General features: G+C 50.0%; 1 protein-coding gene across 1 annotated transcript in view; it reads left to right on the forward strand.

The window, feature by feature from the left end:
* sh3gl3a (SH3-domain GRB2-like 3a) overlaps positions 1-12,274 on the forward strand; it is a 185,138-nt gene that overhangs the window by 160,569 nt on the left and 12,295 nt on the right. The window contains exon 7 of the mRNA XM_072468731.1: positions 7,598-7,701. Within this exon, the coding sequence (XP_072324832.1) occupies positions 7,598-7,701 (104 nt within the window). The remainder of the gene's footprint in view (positions 1-7,597; positions 7,702-12,274) is intronic.

Below are 12,274 nucleotides of genomic sequence, written 5' to 3' on the forward strand. Positions count from 1 at the left end.
ATCAGCTAGACTGGGCCTGCAGCAGAGAGTGAGAGAACCAATGAGAGGGGAAAGCCTCTTGATTCATTCTTAGCAGTCTACCTGTTGCAGATGCATACTGGTTCTTATTGAGATGAAATCCTGTCTTTACACAGAGGGCATCCTCCATTGTGTGGTGTGACACTACCATAGTACTCTATAGAATCCCTACAGTGCAGAAAGAGGCCATTCAGCCCATTGAGTCTGCATTGACCCTCCAAAAGAGCACTCTGCCTAGGCCCGCTCCCCCACCCTATCCCTGTAACACTGTGCATTGATCATGGCTAATCCACCTAACCTGCTAATCTTTGGATTGTGGGAGGGAACCGGAGTACCTGGAGGAAACCGATACAGACACAGGAGGAATGTGTGAAATCCACATAGACAGTCATCCATGGCCAGAATCGAATCCAGGTCCCTGGCACTGTGAAGCAGCAGTGCTATCCACTGTGCCACCGTGTCGCCCAGCTGAATGAGATACATTCAGAACAGATGTAGCCGTTCAAAAATAGGTCCCCTGGGACATGATGGAACATCAGCAGCAAAATTGTATTCAACCACAATCTGTAACCTCATAGCCTAGCGTATCCGTCAAGCCAGAGCACCAACCCTGGTTCAGGAGTGTGGGAGAGCATACCATCTGTAAGGTGCAAGTCAGCAGTGTGATGGAATACTCTCCAATTGCTCTCTAGCTCTAACAACACTCAAGAAACTCAACACCCTCCAGGACAAAACAGACCACTTGATTGGCACCCCATCGACCGCCTTAAACATTGACTCCTCCCACCGCCGACGCACCCTCGCAGCCATGTGCACCATCTACCAGATGCACTGCTGCAACTTGGCAAGCTTTATTTAACAACATTTTCCAAACCTGTGACCACTGCCACCTAGAAGGACAAGGGCAGCAGAGATGCATGGAAACACCACAACTTGCAAGTGCCCCTCCAAATCACAGCAACCAGTGGTTCCATTGTTCCTTCACTGTCGCTGTGTGAAAACCCTGGAACTCCGTCCCCAACAGAACCCTGGGTGTACCTGCACCCAGATGGATTTCAGCTGTTCCAGAAGGCAGCTCACCACCACCTTATGGAGAGACAACAAATGCTTGCCCAGTCAGTGATGGTCACATCCCATAAACAATATTGTTTTAAGTTGCACTGGGAAGAAAAATCTGGCAAGGACATGGTTCTTCAAAACTCTACCCTTTTGGAGAAAACATTAGGAGAATTTGGAGTGATATTTTAATTAAATAGACAAATTACTTACCAGCATGGAGGATGTTGGATTGTGTCTCTGTTCCTTCAAGGCTCCATTAAAGCAATCACCCATCTGGAGCTTGCCCATGCATCATAAAGTTGAAGCATCGCATGGGGAACTTTCGAACTTCAAAGCGGACAGGGACCTGGTCCAGAATCACTTTAAACTATGCGATGATACCTGCATTCTTTGCTTGCAGCATGGTGTTAGCCTTTGCTCAATGGTAGCATTCTCTCTTCCCAGTTAGAAAGCTGTGGGCTCACATTCTGTCCCAGAGATTTGAATGTAAAATCTAGTACTGAGGGAGTGCTGTTCTGTCAGAGGTGCAGCCCTATTCCAAAAAACATTAAACTAAATCCCCATCTGACCTTTCAGGTGCACATAAAGGATGCCCTGATGCTATTTCGAAGAAGAGAAATGGACATTCGACCAACACTTGGCTTTGAACCATTTTCCTGAAACATGATCTGGTTATTCATTTATATTATAATAAATAAGCAGAGAGTGCTGCAAGTACTCAGCAGGTCTTTGGAGAAAAATAGTTTCAGAACAGCCTTTTATTGCTGTTTGTGGCACCTTGCTGTGCGCTAATAGGTTTCCATGTTTCCTCTTGTGGTTGAGTCCAGAACTAAAGGGCACTATTTTTAAATTGGAGGTCACCCTTGTAGGACAGAGAGTGTGTCCTGAGATGAGCCAAAAAAGAGTGGAGCAGCAGGTAGGAGAACACGGAGATCTGAATTTACCAAGAAGGGAGTGCGGAGGTGGCTAAGAGGAGAGCTGGTTTCAATCGGGCTAAGGCGGTGCTCCATCGGAAGGGGGTGAAGTTCGGTATGCTGCAGCCAGCACGGTTGTGGATCATGTTCCAAGATCGGCACCACTATTTTGAAACGCCCGATGAGGCATGGAACTTTATACAGACTGAAAAGTTGGACTCAAATTGAGGGTTTGTTGTGGGGGGGTGTTTACTGTGTTCACTGTGTTTATTACGTTTGGGGAATGTTCTTTTGGTTTGAATGCTGGGTGGGGATGGGTGAATGGATTTGCTGTGGGAGAATGTGGGCGTCGGTGGTGGAGGGGCAGGCCCCCACAGAGGAAGAGGGGGAGCGGAGGCCCGGGGATGGGGAATTGGGGTAAGGCCGCAAAAAGGAGCTGCGCCAGAGGGTGAGGGGCCGGCTCAGGAAAGCGTGGGCTTTTTCCCGCGTTAGGGAAGGACGGGGGTGGGGCCGGGGGGGGGGGAGGGCGGTGCTGGAGAGGAGCGCACACTGACTGCCAAGGGGAGGGGGGATTCTCACACTGGGAGGTCGATGGAATGGCGGGAGAGGCCGGGGTCAGCAGGAGTCAGCTGACCTACGGGAGTGTTATGGGGGGAGCAAAATGGCTAGATGTGGATCTAGTGGGGGGAGGGGGGGGAACAGGGTTGCTGCTGCATTGGCCAAAGGGGAGCTGGAAGTAGGAGAGGTGGTCCGCCACCTGGGGGACTGGAGGGTGTGGGAGGCGCGGGCACGTAGCTGGCCTAGAAAAGGAGATGGCTAGTCGGCGTGGGGGGCGAGTAGCCCCCTAATCCGGCTGATAACTTGGAATGTGAGGGGCCTGAACGGGCCTGTCAAGATGGCCCGGGTTCGCGCACTTAAAGGGACTGAAGGCAGACATGGCTATGCTCCAGGAGACACATTTGAAGGTGCCAGATCAGGTTAGGCTGAGAAAGGGATGGGTAGGGCAGGTCTTCCATTCAGGGCTGGATGCGAAGAACAGAGGGGTTGCAATACTGGTGGGGAAGCGGGTGTCGTTTGAGGCAATGAATATTGTAGTGGATAATGGAGGTCGATATGTGATGGTGAGCGGTAGGTTGCAGGGGGTGCGGGTGGCACTGGTGAACGTATATGCCCCGAATTGGGATGATGCCGGATTTATGAAACGCATGCTGGGTCGGATTCCGGATCTGGAGGTAGGAAGCTTGATAATGGGGAGGGACTTCAACACGGTGCTGGACCCAGCACTGGACCGCTCTAGGTCCAGGACGGGTAAGAGGCCGGCTGCGGCCAAGGTGCTCAGGGGCTTTATGGACCAGATGGGGGGAGTGGACCCATGGAGGTTTGTCAGGCCGCTGGCCAGGGAATTTTCCTTCTTTTCCCACGTCCACAGAGCCTACTCCCGGATCGATTTTTCCATTTTGAGTAGGGCGCTAATCCCGAAAGTGGAGGGTACGGAATATTCGGCCATAGCCATCTCGGACCACTCCCCGCTTTGGGTGGAGCTAGAGTTGGGGGAGGAGAGGGACCAGCGCCCGCTGTGGCGCCTTGATGTGGGACTGTTGGCGGATGAGGAGGTGTGCGGGCGGGTGCGGGGGTGCATTGAAAGATATTTGGAGGCCAACGACCACGGGGAGGTGCAGGTGGGAGTAGTCTGGGAGGCGCTGAAGACGGTGGTCAGGGGAGAGATAATCTCCATTAGGGCCCACAGGGAGAAGAGAGAGGGGAGGGAGAGGTTGGTGGGGGAGATTTTAAGGGTGGACAGGAGGTATGCAGAGGCCCCCGAGGAGGGGCTACTCAGCGAGCGACGGAACCGCCAGACGGAGTACGACCTGTTGACCACAGGGAAAGCAGAGGCACAGTGGAGGAAAGCACAGGGGACGATGTATGAGTATGGGGAGAAGGCACACCAGCTTCGTAAGAGGGAGATTGGTGGAGTTAAGGATAGAGGGGGGGATACGGTGCGGAGTGCGGTGAGAATAAACGAGGTATTTAGGAACTTCGATGGGGATCTGTACAGGTCTGAGCCCCCAGTGGGGGAGGAGGTGATGCAATGATTCTTAGATCAGCTGAGGTTCCCGAGGGTGGAGGATGAGGAGGTGGCTGGTTTGGGGGCGCCGATTGGGCTGGAGGAGCTGGTTAAAGGATTGGGGAGCATGCAGGTGGGGAAGGCCCCGGGGCGGATGGGTTCCCGGTTGAATTCTACAGGAAATACGTGGACCTAGTGGGCCCGTTGCTAATGAGGACTTTCAATAAGGCGAGGGAGGAGGGGACCTTGCCCCCGACAATGTCTAGGGCACTGATTTATTTGATCCTGAAGCGGGACAATGTGGGTCGTATAGACCGATCTCGCTTCTCAATGTTGATGCTAAGTTGCTGGCAAAGGTGCTGGCTACGAGAATTGAGAACTGTGTCCCGGGGGTGATCCATGAGGACCAGACGGGATTTGTGAAGGGTCGGCAATTAAATACAAATGTGCGGAGGCTCCTCAATGTGATTATGATGCCCCCGGTGGAGGGGGAAGCAGAGGTAGTGGCAGCTATGGATGCGGAGAAGGCCTTTGACCGGGTGGAGTGGGAGTATCTTTGGGAAGTGTTGCGGAGGTTTGGGTTCGGGGAGGGGTTCATCAGCTGGGTCAGGCTGCTATATAGAGCCCCGGTGGCGTGTGTGGCTACGAATCGGCGGAGGTCGGAGTACCTTCGGCTGTACCGAGGGACGAGGCAGGGGTGCCCCTGTCCCCCATGTTGTTTACACTGGCAAGTGAGCCTCTGGCCATGGCACTAAGGGAGTTCAGGAAATGGAGTGGACTGGTCCGGGGGGGAGAGGAACACCGGGTGTCGTTGTATGCTGACGACCTGTTGCTGTATGTGGCAGATCCAGTGGAGGGAATGGAGGAGGTCATGCAGATCCTCAGGGAGTTTGGGGACTTTTCGGAGTATAAACTCAACGTGAGGAAGAGCGAGCTCTTTGTGGTGCATTTAGGGGACCAGGGAAGGGGGATAGACGAGCTACCGCTGAGGAGGGCGGAAAGGAGCTTTCGGTACCTAGGGATCCAAGTAGCTAGGAGTTGGGGGGCCCTGCACAAGCTCAATTTGACGTGGTTGATGGAGCAGATGGAGGAGTATTTTAAAAGATGGGATATGCTGCCACTCTCACGAGCGGGTAGGGTGCAGTCGGTCAAAATGACGGTCCTCCCGAGGTTTCTCTTTGTGTTCCAGTGCCTTCCCATTATGATCCCCAAGGCCTTTTTCAAACGGGTAAGTAGGAGCATCATGGGTTTTGTGTGGGCGAATAAGACCCCGAGGGTGAAGAGAGTGTTTCTGGAGCATAGCAGGGACAGGGGGGGCTGGCGCTGCTGAATTTGTGCGGCTATTATTGGGCAGCCAATGTGGCGATGATTCGTAAGTGGGTAATGGAGGGAGAGGGGCCGGTGTGGAAGAGGTTAGAGATGGCGTCCTGTGTGGGCACGATCCTGAGGGCGCTGGCGATGGCACCGCTGCCACTCTCGTCGACAAGGTACACCACGAGTCCGGTGGCGGCGACGACGTTGAAGATCTGGGGGCAGTGGAGGCGACACATGGGCGAGGTGGGAGCCTCGGTTTGGTCCCCGATTCGGGAGAATCATCGGTTCGTCCCGGGAAGGATGGATGGGGGGTTTCGGAGCTGGCATCGGGCAGGGATTAGAAGAATGGGGGACCTGTTCATCGATGGGACGTTTGCGAGCCTAGGGGCGCTGGAGAAGTTTGGGTTACCCCCAGGAAACGCTTTCAGGTACATGCAAGTGAGGGCGTTTGTGAGGCGGCAGGTGAGGGAATTCCCGCTGCCCCCGGCACAGGGGATTCAGGACAGGGTGATTTCGGGTGTATGGGTTGGAGAAGGCAAAGTTTTGGTGATTTACCAGGAGCTGAAGGAAGAGGAGGAGGCCTCGGTGGAGGAGTTAAAGGGCAAGTGGGAGGAGGAGCTTGGGAAGGAGATAGATGAGGGTCTGTGGGCTGATGCCCTGAGTAGGGTTAATTCTTCCTCCTCTTGCGCCAGGCTCAGCCTAATACAGTTCAAAGTTACTCACAGAACGCATGTGACAGGGGCGAGGTTGAGTAGGTTCTTTGGGGTGGAGGACAGATGTGGGAGGTGCTCGGGAAGCCCATAAATCAAGTCCATATGTTCTGGTCGTGCCCGGCGCTGGATGGGTTTTGGAGGGGTTTTGCGAGACTATGTCCAAGATGGTGAATGCCTGGGTCAAGCCGAGCTGGGGATTAGCATTATTTGGGGTAACGGACGAGCCGGGAGTGTAGGAGGCGAAAGAGGCCACTATTCTGGCCTTTGCGTCCCTGGTAGCCCGGCGGAGGATTTTGCTTTTATGTAAAGATGCGAAGCCCCCTAGTGTGGAAGCTTGGATCAATGACATGGCAGGGTTCATCAAGCTGGAGAGGATAAAGTTTGCCTTGCGAGAGTCTGTGCAGGGGTTCCTCAGGCGGTGGCAACCGTTCCTAGACTATCTCGCTGAGCGTTAGGAGGAGTTCAGCAGCAGCAGCCCAGGGGCGGGAAGGGGGGGGGGGGTTCTTGTGGGGGGGGGGGGCGTTTGGGTGGGTGGGGGGGGGGGCTTCCCTATTGGTGCTTTTAAATGTCATATGGGGGGTTATTGTATATGGGGGAAATCCAATGTATAATTTTTGATTGTTGTGTTCTTGTTTCTTTCTTTTTGTTGGGGGGGGTTTGTTGAAAATCTGTTGAAAAATTTGAATAAATATATATTTTTTTAAAACAGTGATTACACCTTAAAAAGAAAGCGATTAATTGAAAATAGTAGAAAGTCTTGAGGTTATGAAAGGTGCTATATAAATGCTTTTACCGTTTCTTTCCCTTTCCTCTTGTATAATGTTTGGCCTTTGTCCTCCGTGAAGTTTTAGCTGTTGCAGTTGGTTTTTACATTGTTTCATCAAAATAATTTTGTTCTACACCTCAATTAATTGCATTAATTAAAGTGCTGAACAGGTGTGGATTGTATAAAAACAGAATTATAATAAACCTCAAAATCTAATACCGTACTGATTTCAATATATTGTAAAATTACTACAGTGTTATCTGCAGAACATTGCTTGCTATGACCTAAGTATTTTCCTGAAATAAAGATTGAGAGAAATTTTTATACCGACAGTCCAGCATATTTATCCTGATATTTTTTTAATACATTAGTTCCTTTGAAGACCGTCTTTTAAAAGACTTGTGTTTTCACCATTTTAAATTTCAGCTTACATAGAATGAGAAAAAAATTGGATAATGTCTCTGTTAAGAGAAAGTTTCATCCGCAGGTGAGCAATGTGCAGATAGTTTAGCTGAATAAAATGCAGTGTAATTTAACTGCAGGTTGGAAAATGAACGCCCTACTGAGTAAAATGAAACTCCTGGTTAGCACAATAAATGTTGTGACTGAAGCTTCTCGCAATTAAACCTCTTGCCAACTTTCTTATGTCTTACGCCCCTCCCAAAATTAATCACACACTTGCTTTGAGTAATTTTGATAACCAATCGTCTTAACCTTCCTTGCTAAAGAAGTTTCCTCTTTCCTGTAGGTAGAACAAATAAGCCAACTGTTAGCTCTAGTGGAAGCAGCATTGAACTATCATAAAGAATCCACTACAATTCTGGAGGAGCTTCATAACACACTACAGCACAGGTGAAATTGTGAACCATATATGCTACTAACCCTTCTTCAAAAGATGTGGGGGTGAGGCAAAGGACAGCGTGGTTCTTTCTTCCTTCCTGAATTTGAAAGGACAATAGAATGCAAAAGACAAAAATAAGTTTCTGAACCTGATAAATAAAGGTTGACAATGTTCACCTTTTGTGATAATTGCAAATAAAAGCCCCTGGTCAGCTGCTCATAATAGTCCTAACAGCATTACTGTGCTCCCAGCGATAAGTTTTGTTCAAGAATGTAAGTTGGAGAATCATGTTGACATTTTCATACCCTATTTCTGATTCATAGAAATATAGAAAATAGGAGCAGGAGGAGGCCATTGGCCCTTTGAGCCTGTTCTGCCATTCATTATGATCATAGAGGATCATCCAACTCATTGGCCTGATTCTACCTCCAACCCCGCCCCCCACACAAGCCACCCATCAATTTGATCCCCTTCACCCACAAGTGCTCCATCTAATTGATTATTGAAAACATACAATTTTTTGGCTTCAACTACGTCCTGTGGTAATGAATTCCACAGGCCAACCACTCTCCCCATCTCTGTCCTAAATGGTCTACCCCATATCCTCAGACTGTGACCCTTGGTTCTGGACACCCCCACCATTGGGAACATATGTTTCCTTCCAACAAGCTCCTTCACTAGGAGCACAGATCATTGATTTTATTTCTCATGTTTTGCCTTTTTTTCTGGCTCAATATTCCAATGACTTTATTTGATCTCAATATCTCGGTAATGAAAAAGGAAAGAAATGTTTGCTTCCAACAGGAAACATCTCTCTGCCCTCTCAAACTTGTACCATCTTGAATTTGCAGCAAATAACTTTCATTATAGCCCCTCTTTTTCCTCCCCCTATTTTGTTTGAAGAAATAATGTATTCTTGTGTGTAAACCTCCAATCTTACATGTGAAGCAAGCAAGTGTGGGCAAATGTAGTTAACAATCACAACACAGGATGAAACTTCTTTTAGAAACGATGAGTTTAATTCCCAATCTAGTTCCCCATTTAAATGTCATTCTCCTCAGTCAACAAGCAGTTAGGCTAGAGGATTTAGACTACAACATGAAATATGATGGTCTGACGTTCCTTTCTTCAATTTTGGTGGATGTCATTCCTTTTTATTTTAAATGGATTGACATCTTCACCAAAATAGTGGAGACAGGAATTTCAAGCAATCGCATTAAGCGTTTGGGTAGCATAACTTCATAACTAATGCTGGTGCGCTCTAGATGAAGCATGTATAGACCAAACTCTGTGCCCTGGGGTCAAAGATCAATACCGACCGGAGCCAGGCTTATGCTGGAGGAGAAAAAAAATAAGTGTGTGGTCAGCAATACCTACAGGAAGAATGGAAGAGCTGATCTCTCAAACAGCCTGGTTTTGGACTTAAAAGGATATAAAAATGAACCTGTGTGACCCTGGAAAATGCACTATTACCAACATGACTCCTATAATGTCCTCTCGGTTTAATAATGTTGAATAGGGCTGTTCACCACTATCCTACCACAGTATAAGAGTGGGATGACAGACGTCCGGTGGCGGCCAGAGTGAGTGGTTGCACATTTGGTGGAATTGTTTGTTACTTTTCACCCAATATGGGGTGTTTATTGGTACAGCGTACAGATAGAAATTCCCCTCTGGTCGGGCCTGTTTATGGATTATCAGACGAGGAGTATAACGATTAAGGAAGGGGAAGCAGTCTGGTCGGGAGGACTCTCGAAGTGCGTCAGAGGGAAAGGTGGTGGAGGACTCTGGGCGTATTCCTGGCCCAGTGGTCTACTGAGCAATTGGTGGAGTTTCTGAATGCCAAGCTCCAATAGCAGAGGCAAGAGGCCATGGAGGACCTGGCTAAGGTGGCGAAGCTGATCAGGGTGGCTGTGAAAAGAGTGGAGCAAAGGCTGGAGGCGCAGTGTTCGACACTCCAGAGGTGAAAGAGTCGGTGGAACATAGGAACTTGGAGAAAAAGTAGGCAATTGAGCCTATCGAGCCTGCTCCGCCATTCAATTAGATTATGAATGATCTCTTCCTGAACTTAAACCCACCTCACCACCTGTTGCCCATATCCCTTTGACCCTTTTTAAAAATCAGAAATATACCTGCCTCCTTCTTGAAACCATTTAATGACTCAGATCCCATCACACTATGGGACAGTGAGTTCCACAAATCTACCACCCTCTGCAAGAATCAGTTCCTCCTCATCTCAGTTCTAAATCTACTGCCTCTCAATCTATATCGGTGACCTCTCATTCTAGATTATCCCACAAGGAGGAACATTTTGTCCATGAGGACTGGCCGGCTTCGTTGGAGGCAGAGATGGTGCTCATGGTGGAGGGCCAGAAGCAGCTGAGAGAAAAGATAGAAGACCTGGAGAATCGCTCCAGGAGGCAGAATGTCCACATTGTGGGGCTGACTGAAGGGATTGAGGAAATGCAGGCCACAAAGTATATGTCGAGTATGTTCGAGAAGCTGTTGGGGGAGGGGGTCTTTGACTGACCTCCCGAAGTGGATCGGGTGCACAGGGCCAGCGGTGGGCTGGGTTCAATGAGGCCAAAGCGACCCTCTACAAGAAAGAAGTGAAGTTCAGGGTGCTTTTCGTGGCCCGTCTGTGAGTCACGCACCAGAATCAGGAATTTTATTTTGATCTGCTGGAGGAGGCGAGTATTTTTGAGAGACCATAGACTGGGGGACTTGTGATGACATTGAACTTTGGAGGTGCCAGTGCGGGAAATATGTCTATGTTGGATGGGTTGTTGTATTTACTATGTTTCGACGTGGATTCGGTAAATGTGTTCAACTGCTTTCGGGGAATTGCGGGTGAGATGTGGCTGGGGGGGGGGGGGGGAGGGGAGGTAGGCCACTGCCTCGAGTGAGGTCACCATGCTAGTAGGTAGGCTAATTAACTGGAGTGAAATGGGGGGGGGGGTCGATCCATGGAGGGTGTTGTGGAGGGGGGGGGGGGGCGAGGTTGGTTTTTTTCATTTCTTTGTTTATGGGAGGGGGAATTGTTGACATGGATGGAGTTGATGTGGCACAGTTGGTGAATGAGGGATGGCAGTGGACATTGGATTGGATTGGATTTGTTTATTGTCACGTGTACCGAGGTACAGTGAAAAGTATTTTTCTGCAAGCAGCTCAACAGATCATTAAGTACATGAGAAGAAAAGGGAATAAAAGAAAATACATAATAGGGCAACACAACATATCTTGGAGAGGCCCCGGGAGTGTGCGAAGCGTGGGCCTGGGGGAGCTGGTTAAAGAGGGGTTATGACTGATCGGGGAGGAGGGTTGGGGGTGGTGGCAGTGAGCCCCCCAACCCGGTTGATGACATGGAAGATTTGGAGATTAAATGGGCCGATCAAGAGATCTCGCGTTTTCGCGCATTTAAGAAGTTTGAAGGCGGATGTGGTGTTTCTTCAGGCGATGTATTTGAAAGTTGGGGGACCAGATGAGATTGAGGAAGGGATGGGTGGGGCAGGTATTTCATTCGGAGTTGGATATGAAGACGAGAGGGCTGGCAATGTTGATAAATAAGAATGTGGTGTTAGAGGTGTTGTGACAGACCCGGGTGGGGGGTAGGTATGTGATGGTAAGTGGGAGGTTGCGGGGGGGGGGTGTTGTGAATGTCTTTGCCCCAAATTGGGATGTTGTAGAGTTTTTGAAGTGAGTTTTGGCAAAGATCCCAGACCTGGACACTCACCGGCTGATTATGGGGAGTAGAGTTTAATACGGTGCTGGACCCTAGGTTGGACCGGTTGTGTCCCAGGTCCCTGAACATGTCGGCCATGGCAAAGGAGTTGTTGGGCTTTATGGAGCATATGGGAGAGGTCCCATATGCTCCAAAATTGGAACATTTATGGAGCATATGGGCCCCTTGGACCAGGACTGGTGCCCTCCACCAGTCCCAATCCCTCGTACCCCATTTCTCCCAGTATCAACACCACTGCCCATCCCAGGCCCTCCACCAGTCCCAATCCCTCGTACCCCATTTCTCCCAGTATTAACACCACTGCCCATCCCAGGCCCTCCACCAGTCCCAATCCCTCGTACCCCATTTCTCCCAGCCCCAGCCCTTGCCACGTGTTCACCATACCCTCCGACCTTCCCCACTCTGAGGCTGAGCATGCTGTTCTCAGCAAAGGACTCAGCTTTGTACCCTTACGTCCCCACCTCAATGAATTCCGGGCTCGACATGGTGTTGAACTCTTCTTTCGCTGCCTTCATCTCTGTGCCCCCTTCTTTGGGCAAGAATCCTCCCCCCGTTCCACTGATCCTTTCATGTGCCTCCAACATTCTGCCTCCAAGTGGACCCCCCCCCCCCCCCGGCCGGGACAATTACCTGCCTTGATCTTTTCGTTGAGAACTATCGACGGGACATTGACCGTCTTAATTTTTCTGCTTCCCTCACCCATTCCAACCTCTCACCTTCCGAACTTTCTGCTCTTCACTCCGTCAGGTCTAACCCCGACTTTGTCATCAAACCTGCCGACAAAGGGGGTGCTGTTGTCGTCTGGCGCACTGACCTCTACCTCACAGAGGCTGAGCGCCAAC

This window comes from Scyliorhinus torazame, chromosome 12 (assembly GCF_047496885.1).
Source record: "Scyliorhinus torazame isolate Kashiwa2021f chromosome 12, sScyTor2.1, whole genome shotgun sequence".
NCBI classification, from domain to species: domain Eukaryota; kingdom Metazoa; phylum Chordata; class Chondrichthyes; order Carcharhiniformes; family Scyliorhinidae; genus Scyliorhinus; species Scyliorhinus torazame.